The following is an 18,187-nucleotide window of genomic DNA, read 5'->3' on the forward strand; positions in this document are numbered from 1 at the left end:
ACTTTGTTTCTTTCATCAAGCAATAAGCATATTGATATAATAAGGGTCCATTAAATGAGGGACATGCATGTCTTCATGACTAAAGCACTGATTTTGTAAAGGATAGATGGGGATAAACCTTTCCATATAGACTAAAAAAAAAAAATAGGAGTTGTTAATACCTCCAAGAAATGAAAGAGGAAAATATAGAAGGGAGCATCAGGCCTATCTCTTAATCTCATAACTTAAAAAAAAAAAACAACAACTCAGAAATCCTTTGAGCAAGCATTAGTCCTGTTTTATTTTTTTTTATAGCTTACCTTTCCCAAAAATGTGTATACTTATGGGATTGTTATCTTAGATGCAAGTAATATTTGGTTTGATGAACTATGCAAAATCCCAAAGAACTAAGTCAGAAATCTAAATCATAATCTGGTCATGATGCAATTGATCTTTGGATTTTTACTGTGTAGTAAAAACCCATGCCCTGTTTACAAAATTGTTTTGAGGGGCCAGCATGATAACACAGCACTAGGACATTTACCTTCCTTGCAGCCAATCTAGGAGGACCCAGGTTTAATTCCCAGCAACTCATATGGTCTCCCAAGCCTGCCAGGAGTGATTTCTGAGCGCAGAGCCAGGAGTAACTCCTGAACGCCACCGGATGTGGCAGAAAATAAACATAAATAAAACAACACCCCCTACCCCCCTAAATTTTTTGAGGTTGTATTGTCAAATATCCAGAAAGGGTTTGAAACATCTCTATTTCTGTGTGAGAACCAAATGTTAAAAAATGTGAAATGCTTTTTAAGAAGAAAAAGAGGTCAAAAATTAGTTTCATTGCAACCTTCCAAGACTGACTCAGAGTAGACTTCACCCATTGATACAATCTGGTATATGACTTTTTGGGATCTGGGAATACTGTTGCTATGAATCAACCTGTTAAAGTCTAGAAAATTATTTTATATATACATCAGAATATTCAAAGAGAAATACCAAATTAAGTACTTTTTTCCCATTCATGTAGTATCAAATGAGAAAAAATAAGGTTATTATCCCAAGTAGGCATTTTCTATTTTCAGTTAGTAGAGGAAAACTGTAATGAAAACCATAGCAGCTTCTTTTCCTGAAATATTAATGACCCTAAAAAAACTTACCGGAGAGCTTAGAATGTAAACACCAACTACATGCTAGAACACTAGCCATATGCCTAAAGAGATGCAGTCAAGTCAGTAGTATAATAGACCTGGGTATCAATAGTCAGGCTCATGTCTATTATACGACATGCCTGTACATGTTGCAGATTAAATAAAGTCACACTCAGGGCTGTGCTCTCAAATTAGGCCCCTCCAACCAGCCAGCAGATGGAAGAACCTCGTACTCCTAGCAAGAAAAGACACAAAAAGCAGGTGATGTGGTTCATGATGCTGGGACAGGCGGGGTGTCTACTCACTAATGGCCACCACTCAGCATGTGCCAGTCTCTGCCTGGCCTGGCCACCACACACTCACATCAGCACTAAAAATCCCCTCACTGCTTTCCATGCTCTTTATTCTGCCATCCCACGGCTATATCACTCAGATGCAGTAAGTTCAGACCCATGGCTTTGAAAAAAGAGAGGGGCACTCTATTTTGCTTATGCATAAGCTGCTCTTTATAGTAATGCATCTTTATTGATCTTCTATATGCACAGTAAGATGTCAGTTGCTCTTGGACTAAAACAATAGGGAGTTATCAAGTGCTTATCTCTTTGTCTAGAGAGTAGTAATTCCATGCAAAGTGTAGTAAACTCAACTCATCACATTTGAAACTAAATCAAAATCATCTCTTTTGTGCTTCTTCTTGAGTTGAAAAAACTATATTAAAAGCTTTGTAAATTTTGTTCATCATTTCTCCTAACCTCTGTCTCTTCTTTCTTTTCTTTCTCTTTTTTCTTCATTGATTTCTCTGAGTTTAGGCTGTAAAGACAGAACCAGAGAAGAAGTCACAATCAACAAAGGTAAGTGATTTCAGTGAACTAGGATTCTTTGTAATAATAACAAATACCAACTTTCTCCTTTGCTACTGCATGGCAAAAAAAAAAAAAGCTTTTTTGGGATTTCTCTTTGAATATCATAGATTATATGAAATTATATTTAAATAACTATGATAGTATATATATGGAATCAGAAATATATATCATTTAGTTGTATATAAATATATATAAAATATATAAATATTATAGCTATATAATATAATATTAGATATGTGAGTACTCTAGAGGAAAAATTTATGAAGTCTAAAAAAGTGATCTCCTAGTCCAAATTTAAATGCTTTTGGTTATCTTTTCAAACTCATAAAAGCTTAGTTTCTGGTGATGGCCTGCACAATTAGTAATACAAGGAAGCAGACTGTGTTAATAATTTAATCCAAAAGTATATTGTATGTTCCATGTCTGATAAAGAAGTTTTTTTAATATATAAAATCTTTATTTAAGCACCATGATTACAAACATGATTGTAGTTGGGTTTCACTCATAAACAGAACATGCCCCTTCACCAGTGCAACATTCCCCCCCACCAACGCACCCCCCCTTTTTGTTTATTTTTGAGTAGAGGCAGACGTTAGACTACACCCAGCAGTGCTCAGAAATCATTTCTGTCAATGTGCTCAGGGGTCATGCCTAGAAGTGCTCTGTGTGCTAGGATTGAACCATAGTTCAGAAAAGTGCCTTAATCCCTGTAGAATCTCTCTAGAGCTCCCAAAGAAGTTTTTTAAATTTGATTTATTAAAGTTCCCTTTCTACAAGCTGAGTGGAAACAGGGGTCATTTGACAGTTCTATAGTTGAACTTGCAGGTACCAATTGCAGAAATAGTGGAAATAGCCACTGATTCAGAGGTAGTTCTCGATTTGAGAACATAACAGATGACACAGTGCATTTCTAATTATTCTCTGATTACGTTCCCTACCAACTGTGACAGGATTGCCATTAAGCAAACAATGCATGGCCTTTCCTAAAAGGCTAATGGTCTGTATGGGACTTTTATGATGTGCCTTTCTTTTTTTCCAAATAAAGAAACAGTTGAGCCCACTCTAACTGAGTTTTTAATCTTTTGAAATTGACAGCCCTCTGTGGTTCATGAGAAAAAGCCCAAAGAAATAGAAGAAAAGGAACACAAAGAGGTAAACCACTATTAGATACAAATATCATTCAGCAAAATGTTTGTGTGTGAGAGATAAAATGCAAAACTGATCCACCCTTTAGGTTGAAGTCCTATGGAGTGGGGTAGGGGCATGTTTGGGATTTGATTTTTTTTTTTTTTTGCTGAAATGGCACCACCTTGTGGCAGTATCTAGAATTGTGGTTTATTTGTGCAGCTCTTCCTCATCTTTCAGGATTTTGTAGACAAAGCAGAATTGCAGAATTCTCCTCACATTAGAGCTGCCAAATATAAACTAAATTGCGTGTGCCTGCCCCAGATATCGCTGTGAACAGCTTCCTTCCCCTCTGTGAGTGAGGGCCATTGTCATTGTTCTCCATTGTGCTGTTTTGTGTTTTCAGCCTAAACACACAGCAGACACAGGCGGCATTCAGGCCCCTCCTGGAAAAGCAGCGTCCAGATCAAGTGAGCAGCTGCCACCTGAGAAATCCACTAAACCAAAGGTGAGTGAAGAAACAAGCTCCAGAGCCTCCATTACTGCTTGGCGGAGCCAACTCTGAGCCCTTGAGAACTTGGCCCCCACATGGCCATATACTGCTTAGGAAACATCCTTGTAGAAAGGCCAATTTGCTGCCTTTCCTTCTGGCACCCAGACAGGCTGAGAGCTTGGGCCTGTGACTCCTTCTTAACTTTCCCTTCTCCTCCAAGATATGAGAACACCTATGACCTGCACATTCTGCTCTATGTGAGATCCTTAAAGAAATTTGAGAGGAGAGTAGGGCAGAGGGGTCCTGAGACAATGGATGAAAGGGACACAGGTGGATGGTGTGCTGTTGGGATGTTGTATGCGTAAACTCTGATCATAAATAGCATTGTAAATCAAATCAAATAATACAAGGGCATTTAAGGGTTGCATAGAAGGGAAGGGCTTGTAGAGCCAGAATATTTGAACAGAAAATAACTTTCCTGTTGAGAACTCCTGGAAGGGAAGTTCTAGGCCTGTTGATGTGATCTGGCATATTTGTGACCTAACCCTTCAATGCAGACCATATGTACATGTTCAAATCTTTTGAAAAATCACAATGATCTCAGAATAGTATTAAAGTTATTTTTAATTAGCTAACAGCAATTAGAGTAAGAAATTTTATCTCAAATCAAGTTTCCCAATCTTCCCTTAAAAATCTAGAGTCTGGGGGTGCCCAAGCGGTGGTGCAAATGGTGGGGTGCTTGCTTTTTATGCACTAACCTAGGACTGACCATGGTTCGATCCCCAGCATCCCATATGGTTCCCCAAGCCAGGAGTGATTTCTGAGCGCATAGCCAGGAGTGACCCCTGAGCATCACCGGGTGTGGCCCAAAAACAAAAAGAAAATCTAGAGTCTGTAACACTGGGATCACCAAGGCAATAATTGATTAAATTCCTCTCTTCCTACCAATGCCCCATCTATACCAAATCAGCCAGCCTATCACCACAAGAGAGACCTAGCTCAGCCATGCAGCCTGTCAGCACTAGGCTTTGGGCCTAGCCCAGCTGTCAGGAGGAGCTCACACACATTAGGAGGAGAAATAGACACTTGACTTTGCCTGAGATAGGTGATAGGACAAGTTTATTCGGGACCCTCTATACTAGAAGGTATTCATAAGGATAAACCATAGCATTATACACAAGGTCTTGGAAAGCCCCTCAGAGACCCTAAGTCCTGACGTTCTCTTATTCCTACCTATAGGTGAAATCCCAGGACACCCCCACTGCTGTGAGAAACACCACAGTTGCTGTGGCTTCTGGCAAAACTGATGACAAGGTGAGTAACTGGGGCCTCTGTGTGATCAGGCTTATGTAGCCTTGAGATACTCTGGAGTCCCCTATGCTGCCACACTATGTGGTTGTTTGTCAGAACCATGCTGATTGGGAGAGAAATTTTGTGAAGAGGATCTCTTAGGCAGTGGCTAGAAAATGAGCTAGATCCCTGGAATAGTATGTCAGTTTATATATTCAGTTTGTGCTTCCACCTGTTTACCTTGTGGACGATCTGTTGTCTGCAGAAGCCATGTGAGTTTCTTTTATTTGAGTTCCTCAAAGCCTGGCTTTTAGAAGTATGTGTTGAACTAAAGCAAGATGGCCACAAGCATTTAAACAAGCCATGCAGTCCTGTTAGCCAAAGTGCACTCAGCTTTTTCTGTGGACAATAGTGGTCTTGCTACCAACAAATCCCTAGCAGTTCAGGCATCTTTACAGATCTGCAGGAGTTGATCTGGGAGTTGTCCAAGTTGTCCTCTCAGGAGGACTCTCTGTGACCCTGGCTTTGGATCAAGTTTTCTTCCCAGGATTCTTGGCTGATATCTTGTCTGTACAGGTTTCAGTCTCTTCTCATCCTTACCCCAAAACAGTTGCAGAGTCTGCAGTCAGGCTGAGTTCTGGTTTCCTGGGGCTGGTCTCTCTTGAGACATCTGTGAGAAGATAGAATGAAAAAAAAAGTATATCCATTCCTCTGCTTTTCAAAATGGAGACACCTCACCCTACCAGCTAGAGGTTGAGGAAAGTTGTCAAATAAAAGTATGCCCTGTTGTGTCTGGAGAGATATTACAGGAGTTGCGGACACTTGCCCGCTGTGACTGACTCCAGGTCACCATATCTGGTCCCACAGCACCACCATATTCTCTCCTGAGCACAGAATCAAGGATAGTTCCTGGCACCACTGGTCAAGGTCAGAGGCAGTCTGGACAGCCATCTCAGAAGGTTAGCTCTTAGGAAAGCTGCAAAGGCAGTGCTAGGTCTCCTGCGCTGGCTTGATTCTAGGTATGAGTGAAGGTGATAGGGAACTGATGACACACACACACACACACACACACACACACACACACACTGTCTGTCCTTCAGGTGCTGAGGCTGTACCACCCCCATAGAACCCCCAGAAACAAAATTAAAATGTGTAGCTTGTTTCTCTGAAACATCAGTTTTGGCAGACAGAAGATGCAGAGGCAGCCAAGATGGCCAAAAATAGTGGAGGAAAGCTAGAGGGAGGCATCAGTTAGGTCCAGCCTTTGAGAGAGAAAGGACCATGTAGAGATGCCTCAGTTTCCCCCACACTTCACACCAGGCTCTACCCCAGCTGTGCCTCCTGCTTTCCTACCTTACACCTTTGCTGGCCTGCACTCTTACCCTTCCTTGATGCCTGTTCCCACTTCTTGTGGCTGACCCACATCAGGCAGGCAGAGAGGAGCTTTGCTCACCAGATCAGACATCTGGCCACATTGAGTCTGAGGAAAGGCTTGGAACTTGCAGCTCAGAAGAGAATTGGTGATCTTTGCTAGTGCAGCAGTGGCAAAGGCAAGCAGGAAGTACAGCATTAAGTTAAATGCAGTTAGTGGGTATTAAAAGACAATGGGTTGCTGAGAGACCAAGGAGGTAACAGCTACAACTGAGTATTCCAGAAAGTTTATGGATGTTGTAGGATGGGTTGAGGCCCAGAGAGAAGCCAACTGAACAGAGATGGATACTGTGTTAGATTAAAACATGTGCCCGTTCTTTCTGTGTGACCCAGGGAAAGTGGCCTGATATTTCTGATATTGCTTTGGCCACAAAGTGAGAGTGGTATTGTTTTTGCCTTATGGGAAAAGAAACAGCACAAATAATATCATGTCCAAACACAGCAAATGTTCATTCAGTGTATGACCCAGGTGGTGAATATTATGAACTCACTTTAGAGTCTAATAATGTTGAATTCTATGAAGGTATGTGAGGTATATTTTATTTCTTATCAAATATAAACAGAAAAAAGAAAATAAATCAACGACATCTGTTGGGCCAGTTGAACCGACACCCAGTGAACCTTCTGGAAAGGTAAGAAGAGAGATTCTTTCCCCAAAATCATGGTTTTTCCCTTTAAATGTGGCAATATTCTTCACAATGAAACCATCTGACTTTCAGGGAGGGTGGAGGCATTCTTCTATACAGTTCACTACTGTAAGGGCATATTGACATTTCATATTGAAATGACAGAAACTGTCATTTCTCCCATGTACAATCCTCTTGTCATGTCTGTTTTGTAAAGTCTTAAGTGCACAAAGAAAGCACAAATGAGTGAAAGGATAAAGAGCAATGTTTAGAGCTTGTCCCTACTTAGAAGTTATGCTAGGTTTTGTTGGGGTTCTTTGTGAATATGACTGGAAAACCATTGCTGCGTAATAATATATGCTGACCCTCTCTCCTGTGCATATAGCAATGTGATCAGAGCTGGGTTATTTCATTTGTCCACAAAACTAATGTCTTCTGATAGTTTGAAATTATGGAATATGTATTGAACCATATTGAATTTTACCTAGCTACAGATTTTGAAACTTGGTGCATATGCATGTGTTCAAGACCACATGGTACAATGAAGGCAGTCCAGACCACATCATATAAGGCTTGTGATCATATAAGGCTTGACTTACACCTCAGCCCTGGTTTTTTTAATCTTTTCAATCCAGAATTGCCCTCTGGAATTTTATAGATGGTCTGCTAGAAACCAAATGAATGCTCTTTTTTTTTTTTTGTAGTGTTTAAAACATCATAATTGATGTGTGATATGTGACAAGTGGCATCTGAATATTGCTCTCTTTCTTTCCAGTCAGGCATGGATGCTGCTTTGGATGACCTAATAAGCACTTTAGGAGAGCCCGAGGAAACTGCTGAAGAGAATTCACCGTACACAGGACCTGAAGTTTTAGTATGTGATGCAAAGATTCACACTTGTGGGCAGAGGTTTTATGAGGCTGTTATCAGTGTCAGTTCTATATTGGAAGTGACTTTTCTGTGGTCAATAAGCCAGCAGACTTTGTTGTCTGTGCAGTCCCTGGTGTTAGGGCATGACATATTGACTCAAAAAGGCCTACTGTCTATAGTTGAAATTTAGGTGCAGTGAACTAATTTTAATTTTGATTACCAGATATTTCCAGCCCTCTAACTTGAACTTCTTTTGATTTCTGGATATTCACCAACTACCATTAGAGTTCATCTAATGGTTTGTCTCTATTCCAGATTCCTAAAAAAAAAAAACAAAAAACTAAAAGGACAGGAATATTATGTTCCTTGTTATTTAAAAAATGAGCATGTCAATTTATGAGGTATTATTTGACCATCTACCCCTTTTTCAGAAAAAATATCATTCAATGTTCCTCGGGAACCTGCCTGTTGTTGTTGTTGTTGTTGTTGTTGTTGTTGTTAGGCCACACCTGGTGACAGTCAGGGGTTACTCTTGGCTCTGTGCTTAGAAATCGCTCCTGGCTTGGCTCGGGGGACTATATGGGATGCCAGGGGATCGAACTGCTAGCCAATGCAAGGCAAATGCCCTATCTCTGCACCACTGCTCCCACCCCCTGGAGCCTGCCTTTTTGAAACAAATACACAAAATCTCTGTTCTTCTGTCAGATGCACCTGAGGTCTTTATCTCTTTGGGGGAGGGTGTCACCCATTCTGGGAAACACTGCCATGCAAAAAGAGTGTTTGCAATAAATGAAACAAAGAATTTTGTTTTAAAGGTCCCAGAATTTGTGAAGAACTTTATTTATTAATTTTTGTTCTTGGACCTGCCCAGTGATATTTAGGGCTTATTTATGACTGCATTCAGGAATCACTCCTAGAAGTATTTGGGGAACTTTATATGGTGCCAAGGACTGAACATAGATCAGCTGCATACGAGGCAAACACCCTACCTGCCATACTATCTCTCTGGCCTCAAAATGAAGAATTTTTTAAAACTGCGGGAACGAAAGAGAGTCCAATAGGACATTTACGATGAAACATAAAAATAGTAAAATAAGGCCCTCTGCAATGTCTTTTTTTTTTCCTCAAAACCTCACAATCACAACCTAATTATGAATCAGGAAAATCTAGAATTGGACAATTATTCTACAGGATGCTTTTGCATTACTGTTCAAAAGCTTTGAAGTCTTGGGGAAAAGGAAAAAGGTAAAAATATAAAATAAAATGCACGAAGTTAAAGCCTTCTTACTAGTGAAAAATGCTACTACAGGGGCTGGAAAGTACAGTACATAGGGCAGGCCAGGTTCAATTCCCAGCATCTTATATGGTCCCCCATATACCCCATCAGGTATGATTTTGAGTGTAGAACCAGAAGTGCTAAGCCTTGCTAGGAGTGGTCCCTCAAAATATAAAATAAAATTATACTAGACATGCAGTGACCCCAAAGCACCACTACCACCACTTACAGAGATTTGGGTATTTTCTAGCATGACCTATTTAAGTGGGTCAAACTATTTATATGGAATTACTTGTATAATTGCTGCCTGATAGTTTTGTACCATTTTTTCTAACTTAATGAGTTCTTTTTCCTAGTAGTTCATAAGTTTATAGTATTTTTGGTTTCATATGTGTGAAAACCAATGTATTTTGGTTTCATATATGTGAAATTCTTCACAAATCAGCTTCCTGATCTCCCTGTTGATTTTTTGTGTTCCAGGATCCAATGACTGCAAAATACATTGAAGAATTGGGTAAAAGAGAAGTCACAATACCTCCAAAATATAGGGAACTCTTGAACGTAAGAAAATGTTGGCCTTATTGTCCTCATTGGAATGTTATTTTATCACATTGGTGCATTTACTTTTTTTAAGTCAGATTGCTAGTATATAGGTAGGTGGTTGGTTTCACTCTTGTACATTGTCCTTTTATCATAATTACCATGCCCACAGGCCAGAGAGAATGGCCACACAGCCTAAGGTGGTACAAGCCTATAGTTGGGCAGGATTGGTTCCCTCCAAGACACAGGAGGAAAATCTGCGCTAGGCCTTTTCCTTGGCAAGGCCAACACCCACTCTAGGCTATATGTCTTCCCTTCATTGTCTGTGGCTCTGTGGGCCCAGTACTCTCCCTTTCAGAAAAGCATCAGTCTCTGGCTTTGGGCATCCTCCTGCTTTTATTTGACTAGACACCTGTCTGACAGCCTTGCCCTTAGCACAGTCACATCCTATGGGCCTGAGGTGCAAAGTTTACATATGTTTGGAGGATATAATGAACTAGTCTTTAAGCCTCACAAAGTACTTCTAGAGAGGAGACATGTTTCCTTATTAAACTTGTTCATCTACAATTCATTTCAGAAAACAGAAGGGGTGGCTGGCCCTCCTCCAGACTCCACGGTGAGTTTATTTACACATTTCCATGTTTCACAATGACCATTTGACTTGAGTTGGGATTCTCCTTGGACTTTCAAGTTCCCATTTAAGGATTGTTTCCAAACAGATGAGCTTCTCTCTGTTGAGGGAAAGAGAGTGCACCTGGGGTTTGTTTCTGGGTCTTTGATTTCATATGTAGCTTTATTGAGGGGAAGAAGAATGGAATCGAGGATTATAGGCACAAGTCCACAGGAGCAGAAGTCAGAGCCATAGGATGGTGGGAAGGATATTAACTTTGCTTATGACTGACCCAAGTTCAATCTACAGCATCCCTGGGTCCCTAGAACTCAACTGAATGAATCCTAAGCAGAGTCAGGAGTAAATCCTGGGGACTGCTGAATATGGTCTTCTCCCCCATCCCAAGGGGGAAAAAAGACAGGAGTAGGCATTTGTGACTTTGTAATATGTTTAGAGGGTACATGTCCTTCCCTTTATACCTCTCACTGGCTCATCACTGTAAATGAGGAATTACAGAAGTGTGCTCTTGACTTGTGGGTCTTTTCCTCTCATCACTGACTTGTGACGCTGTGTGTGTCATCCTAGACACCCATGGGGCCTGAGGAGGCCATCGATGAGCTGTCTTCTGACTTCACCTGCAGTCCTACAGCTGGTGACCAGAAGGCGAAGGAGGAGGTATTGTTTCTAGTGGGATGGGGGGGCCCCATTAAAAACCATCTCCAGGAAGGAGGGATCAGGGCTTTGGTGGTAGGAATGTTGCACTGGTGAAGGTGGGTTGTTCTGTTTATGACTGAGAATCAATTACAATCCTGCTTCTAATCATGGTGCTTAAATAAAGATTTTCTAAATAAATAAAGGTCCTGAGCTAAAAAAATTAAAAAAAAATACTGACCTCTGGAGGTCACCATTGTTGTAGTGACCCTTCCTACATCCCTTTTTTAACCTTTTCTTTCTGTTTCTCAGAAACCCAGCGGAGAGGTTTTAAAAGCTCAGTCTGCCAAGGTCATCAAAAGTGCTGCCCCACCCCATGAGAAGAAGAGGAAGGTGGAGAAGGTAGGGACCTGCTTCTTTGACACCCTGGCTTTGCTGATACTTACCTTGCTGCTTTGGGGTAATCTCTGGGTTACTTGCACCCAGGAGTGTCTTCCTCCCCCAGAGCCTGGAGACACTCCCTCTCCCAGCAGGAGAAGCTCCTTCACTAATCTCCTCACAGTGGTAGCACCCCTTTAGGAACTTTAGGAACTTTAACACTTGCCCTTGGCTTCCTAAAGTAGTGTGAGTCCTAGAATCACCAGCAGCCTGGGAAGATGGGGTGGGGAGAGGCAAAGAAAACCAATTTCTGAGGGCTAGAGAGATAGCATGGGGGTACTTTTTTTTTGCCTTGCATACAGAAGGACAATGGTTCGAATTCCGGCATCCCATATGGTCCCCCGTGCCTGCCAGGAGTGACTTCTGAGCGTAGAGATAGGAGTAACCCCTGAGCGCTGCCGGGTGTGACCCAAAAACCAAAAAAAGGAAAAATGGAAAAAAAGAAAACCAGTTTCTAAAGGGCTGGGTCATCTTATTTCAAGGAAAGGGTAACATTCTGGGTTCCTGGGCACTGGAGGGAGGGAGGTCATAGCTGTCCACAGTCCTCTAGAACTTGCTTGCCAGGAGCCCTGGAAGTTGGAACAGGGAGCCCAGCAGTGTCTGCTGCAGCTGTCTGCCTGGCTCTGCTGCAGATCAGACTGTTGCTTTTTATCTGCCTGTGGGAGCCACACCCCATAGTGAGGGGATCCCTTGTATCTCCCAGGAAGAATGCAGAGGGACCTCTTCAGGCATCCCCACTTTTTCTCCTGGCCTGCCCACTAAACTTCCTGGGCAGGCTTGTCCTGAGGCATTTTTAGAAACAGGTTTTAGAAGGCGAGCACCAGTGGACAAGTTCCCTCCTTGCAGGTGGGTTTTGATAAGAGCCTTAAGGCTCCGCATTCTCCTCCTGACCTGCTGAGTAAGGGGGTGGTGCCTGCCCAGTGCTGAGTTCCGGTTCTCAGGGTGGGTGAATTATTGTTCCATCTGTGCTGTGTCAGACAGGCGATGCCTCCTTTTAGGGGCACCCTGGCTCCGCTGCCTATTTCATTCTGCACTGTCTGAAGAATAGAACAAGACAAGGGATTCTCAGATGCACATAATGTTTCTTTCCTTCAGGAGGCCATGAGCGACCAGGCCCTAGATGCACTGTCAGCGTCTCTGGGCAGCCGCAAGTCAGATCCTGAACTGGACCTCAGCTCCCTGAAGGAGGTGGCAGAGGTAGGACCCGGGGCTGCCGAGGGTGGGGGTGGTTCCCGCAAGCTTCTCACCATAAGTGTACTGGCCCACATCCTGCCGTGCTCTTGAGTCTGTTCCCATTTGATATTTATTGCTGGAGCCATGAGCAACCAAGAAGGCTCTTTGGTTGTCCGATGGCATGAAACCTTGATCGTTTTCCCAAGATGGCTCTCCTTAGCCAGGGCCTGTGCAAGTTCTGCCTGAGCAAGATAACATAGGCTGGGCCTGTGGGCGGGAGGTTCAAACTGTCAGATGGAACCACAACACCTCTGCACGTTCTTAGCTCACTGCCCTGTGGAGTCTGCATGGGTCACTGAGAAAGGGTGAGCCTCTGACACAGAACAGTTCCTGGGTGGGATTTTTATGCCAGTAAAGGGCCAGCACAGTCATCAGTGAGAGCCAGGTCTCTTTTGTGATGGGGGGGAGTGGCCACTGGCGCTGTCACAAAGCCCTGCGTGCTGTCACTTCCTGCCCTGAAACCCCAGAAAAGTGCCTCCCCATGCCCTGCAGTGCTGCCTGAGCCCAAGCCTTCCCTGTCCCACCATGGGCCAGTTTCTCTCCTCCACTGTCCTTGAGGACCCACCCAGGGAGCTGTGGCGGGACCAGCTCTGCGATGGTGAACACAAGGGTGCAGGAGAAGGAATCCTTGTCCGCTCTGACCAAGTAACATACTGGGGGTGGTGGAGGGGGCTGGGGGCTGGCACTGAGACCCCTGGGTGAGAGAGCAGGGTAGTTTCAGAACATCATGTTTTCAAGAGGGCCAGGGCCTTGGAGGGCTTAGCTTTGCCTCTGGGGGCTATTCTAAACAGTCCTGCAGAGAGGGGTGAGAGCAGGACATAAGTAAAGCCAAACAGATGCATGTCAGCAAAAATTGCATAGAAAGGGATTTGGAGGCCAGAGGGTGATGAGGGCTTAAGGTTGAAGGAAGAGGAGCTCTACTTCTGTCCTAGCACTGCTGTCTGACCTAACAACCAAAGGAAATACAAGAAATTGAAAGTATCCAAGGCTTACAGAGCAGCTCTGTCAATGAGTGGGGAAGCTGCTGGCACATCAGAGTATTAAATCTCCTCTGGGACCCTCCACAGCAGTTCACTAAAATCTGAACAAGAACAGGGGTGCCCCTCTTAAACCTGCTTTGCTCTGTCACCACTTTATGTTGATTTCCCTGCATTCCAGTGTGAGCAACTAGCAGCCTTTACCAGTGTGATCTGTATGCTGCTACTTAGAGGTTTGTGTAAATTCTGCCTAGGATGCTTTCTCAGACCTCTGGAGCCTTCAGCTGAATTTACAGTTCTCTAGATTTATTGTCTGGCTCAGAAAGGTCAGAATTTTACCTCACTGAATGAACTGAAAGATAGCAGGGGTTAAAGCTCTGTCCTGGGGCTGGAGAGATAGCACAGGGGTGCTTGCCTTGCAAGCAGCTGATCCAGGACCCAAGGTGGTTGGTTCGAATCCCGTGCCTGCCAGGAGCTATTTCTGAGCAGATAGTCAGGAGTAACCCTGAGCACTGCCTGGTATGGCCCCAAAACAAAAACAAAACAACAACAACAACAAAAACAACTCTGTCCTGGCAAATGGCTGACCCCAGTTCAGTTCACCACCATACAGAGGAATTGCCCTTTAATGCAGGGTAAGGCAGCCACCATCAGATCCTGGCTGGGCTTAGCTCCCCAAATCTCAGCTGCAAGTTCTTTCTTTGTTCACCCCACGCAACCTCACAGCTACTCAGCCTGGTGCTGTACTTGCTTGGCATCTGCTTGATGTAATTTCTTTTTATATGTCTTGTCTAATCCAAGGGCTCACATCCTTCTCTCCATTGTCCTTAGGCAAAAGCCAAAGAAGAGAAATTGAAGAAGTGTGGGGAGGAGGATGAAACAGTCCCGTCCGAGTACAGACTGAAAGCAGCCACGGTAGGACTGTGCTCACAGGTCTCCCATGCTCCTGGATCTCTGTCCTTCTGTCCTGTCCCCAAAGCCCTCAAGAGCCTGCCTTTCACCTTGGAAACCCTCAACAATCTGATGTCAACACTGGCCCTTGAAGAAGTGGTTCCCAGGACCTGGTGCCTTACACACAGCTGATCCGATTTCAATCCCCGGCACCACTTATGGTCTCTTGAGCCTTGCCAGGAATAAACAATAAACACCACATATGTGGCTTAATAAACAGTAAACACATACACAAACACAAAAACGACATGAGAGGACCACCAGTTCAATGCTTTGGGTCCAAGAGGCAATACAGGAGTTAAAGTGTTTGCCTTACATGCAGCCAACCCTAGTTTGATTCTCTGCCCTGGATATGGCAACAAAAAAGGATTTCTGAGTTATGGCAAGGTGATCATTAAAATACCATAGACTGGAGTGTGTCTATGGTTGGCATGCTCACAGATCCTTAACACAGCAAAAGAACTGGCTGAAGAATAGCTTTTGTTCTAATCATAGCAATTCCACTCTCAACTGCAAATATCAGTATACAAAGATTTAATACAAAGATTTAATAGCTTCTTGTTCAAAGCAAAAATAAAATAGTATTGTAGGAGTGTCTCTTCATCAATCACTATACCCACCATAGATTAGAGAAATTTAGACTTTAAGTCTTTTATTAACTTCAGTTTTCTTGCCAACATATTTTTCTTTAAATTTCCCTAGTCAGTTGCTGAATTTTTCTTCAGGAATCTTAAAAGAAAAGCACATGTTTATAATATATAATAATTACAATTAGACTTTTGATTTTTATAACTGAATTCCTTATTCTGATAATTTACAAAAAATTTTTTTGAAGTAAGGGTTTATTTAAATATTTAAAAAAGAAACAAACTATCTCTTCTTATCCTGGAATTTTTTAAAACAAAATTAATGGGTCATGAAAGCATAATATGCTATCTAATAATCAGTAAATGTTTATTTCATTTGCAGGATAAAGATGGAAAGCCGCTATTGCCAGAACCAGAGGAAAAACCCAAGGTTAGGATTATTTGATTGTAAAAATACCTTTTAAAATATATGGCACTATAACATTATATAATGCTTTGGGAAGTAAGTTTTTTTTCTGATATTTAAAAGCCAATAAGCCTGTAAAGTGTCTATCAATATAGTTTTGACAGACCTGATTTCACTGTGGAGATTTTCTTATGTGTCAGGTTAGAGCTGAGGAGAGAGGGACAACCAAGAGCATCACTGTAGCTGACACATGTTTCCATGTTTCATTTATTATTTTCCTTTGAATTCTTTGGAGGCAGCATAAAGCCTGTAGGTAGCCTTCACTGCACTTCAAGAGTTAATGTCCAAGAGTTTCTTAAAATAGCCTGTTAACATTTAGCATTGATCCTAGTCATGACACTATCATGATGTTCTGCTGTCATTGCCTATACCACTAAGCAGTAGGCATTTATTACTCACTACTCTTTGCTTGTCATCATTTTGTGTCTTCACTGAGTCGGAAGGGCTGTGACTTGTTCACTTCCACAGTTGAGGAAGATGAACCTTTCCTTGAGCCTCTCCTGTGGGTCCTTCTGCAACCTGAACTGTCTGTCCAAGGATGCTGCCCTGAAGGATCTCCACATACACAGTCTCTCAGGGATCAACGCCCATCTTCAGGGGACACAGGCGACCCTTAGGAGAAATAGGCTAACAGAGCTTTTCTCATAGGGCCCAAAAGTGAAGGGTCTATTTCCTCTACCTCATTCTGAGGGGATGTGAGGAAATACTGCAGGTCTTCATAGAAAGGACATTTTATTTGAATAAAATTCTTCTTAAGTGGAAATGACAGAAAATCTTGGCAGAAAATTGAGGCAGCATTGACCTATATGATTATATGTGTGTCTTAGGGATTTAGTTTTATGCCTCTTCAAAATAGGTTTCAAAATATTCATTGTGCTGAATATATCAGAGTACCAGTATATCTCCATAAGAGTCCACTATTCATTGCAGACCATTATTAGTGTGTTTGTGGCTCTTAGATACTTAATACTACTTATTCCTACTCAGATGTATAATGCACCCTAGACAAATTAGGTTTGGGCTTTAGGTACTAAAATTCAGCCTAACATCTGTAAACCTTAAAAGATTGTCTCTGAGTGCTTTTTCTCAATAGTGAAATCACTTGTTTGTCTGGTTCTACAGCCCCTCAGTGAATCAGAACTCATCGATGAACTCTCTGCAGATTTTCACACATCTAAACAGAAAGAAGAAAAATCAAAGCCAATTGAAAAAACCAAAGTATGTGCTTTCCCCAAATGGTCTAGTTTTGGTGTTTTTATGGTTTTATATCTGAAAGATGCTTTGTAGAGTGCCACCTGCTGTCTGAACCACCTTGCCCTGCCTTTGCCTAGATGGGCCTCCTCCCCACAAGCTGAAACTGGGCATGCACTTGCCTGTGAGCCCCAGAATCCTTTCTCTGAGGAGCCCTGCTATACCTCCCTTGGTGACAACTCCTGTCTCTCTGACTGGTCTGTTTAATGTGTCCCCACTCCGGTGATGACAGTAACTCACTTTGTGGTCTTTGACATTCCCTCATACTCCTCATTCTCAGTCTTGTGCCTAGACTCAGCTTCTCCCATACCCTTCCTTGAGAGCTTCCATCCTACAGCAGGCAAGTTCCTGCTAAACATTTCTTCCTTCCTACAATTGCAAATCCTCAGTCACTGAATGACCTTTAGGTGCTTGCTCCTTCTCACTCCAGGTCTACTAAGAGCTTGTCATCCTTTAAGACTCTCCTTGTTTTCCTCCCCAGATCCTGCCCTTTCCTGACCCTCAATAAGTCCCATCCAACATTTAAAGGCTCTACTGGTCCTGATGGAGGCATTTGATTCAGAGTTTTAGCTCTGCTATCCTATCTGGCCTCTATACTTGTTGTGCTTGTTTTAAATAAGTTGTCAGGTCCTTGATTGAAAACATCAGACCCAATCAATGATCATCTCCTGAAAACCAGACCTCGAATTTTATTTTGATTGTTGGGCCACCCCTGGCAGTGTTCTGGGATTGTTCCCAGCTCAGTGTCAAACCCAGATCTTTCACATACCTGTAGAGCATACACATGGCTCATGGAGTTGTTTCTCCAGCAATACTAGGTCTTTTATAAGTGCACAAATTCAAAACATATGTTAGGAATTTTACTCTCATAATTGATAGCTTGACCTAGAATTTCTAATTTAGTCATCATAGGGCAGGAGGTGGTCAAAAATTGGTATTTTAATAAATTATTTAGTACTACTGAAGCCACTTACCCAAGACTACAGTTTGAGTATTCCTGGGGTAAGATTATTGCCATGCATGGGTATTACTGTTTACAGTGGCATGTGGCTCATAGGCATATGCCAGCAGCAGTGGCATGCTTAGGAGCCAGTCACAGGAAGGCCATGCATGGAAACTGTACCCCTTCTCCAAGTACACTTGCTATAGCACTGGTACCCTAAGAGCTGAGTGCCAGATCATCAGGCCTATACTGATTGGCATCCTACATTGGTTACATGTCTGGTGAGAAGAAAAGATGCATTTACATAAAATAGATTTTGTAAAAGTTGTTTGATGAAAAATTAACAACAGAAACAATAATTTCTAAAGTTGGAGTTTATGGAATTCTTGGTTACTAGATAAAGCATTTTATGTTTTATATTGTTAAAAGTTCCATTTCA

At 42.4% G+C, this 18,187-nt stretch overlaps 1 protein-coding gene across 1 annotated transcript in view; it reads left to right on the forward strand.

Moving 5' to 3' along the window:
* Positions 1-18,187, forward strand: part of CAST (calpastatin) — a 110,657-nt gene that overhangs the window by 65,203 nt on the left and 27,267 nt on the right. Inside the window, exons 5-19 of the mRNA XM_049769178.1 lie at positions 1,323-1,388; positions 1,937-1,978; positions 3,086-3,142; positions 3,522-3,623; positions 4,848-4,922; positions 6,893-6,961; positions 7,731-7,829; positions 9,582-9,662; positions 10,219-10,257; positions 10,837-10,926; positions 11,215-11,304; positions 12,436-12,537; positions 14,382-14,465; positions 15,471-15,518; positions 16,677-16,772. Coding sequence (XP_049625135.1) covers positions 1,323-1,388; positions 1,937-1,978; positions 3,086-3,142; positions 3,522-3,623; positions 4,848-4,922; positions 6,893-6,961; positions 7,731-7,829; positions 9,582-9,662; positions 10,219-10,257; positions 10,837-10,926; positions 11,215-11,304; positions 12,436-12,537; positions 14,382-14,465; positions 15,471-15,518; positions 16,677-16,772 — 1,140 coding nt within the window. The remainder of the gene's footprint in view (positions 1-1,322; positions 1,389-1,936; positions 1,979-3,085; positions 3,143-3,521; positions 3,624-4,847; positions 4,923-6,892; positions 6,962-7,730; positions 7,830-9,581; positions 9,663-10,218; positions 10,258-10,836; positions 10,927-11,214; positions 11,305-12,435; positions 12,538-14,381; positions 14,466-15,470; positions 15,519-16,676; positions 16,773-18,187) is intronic.

The sequence above is a fragment of the Suncus etruscus genome, chromosome 2 (assembly GCF_024139225.1).
Source record: "Suncus etruscus isolate mSunEtr1 chromosome 2, mSunEtr1.pri.cur, whole genome shotgun sequence".
Lineage (NCBI taxonomy): Eukaryota > Metazoa > Chordata > Mammalia > Eulipotyphla > Soricidae > Suncus > Suncus etruscus.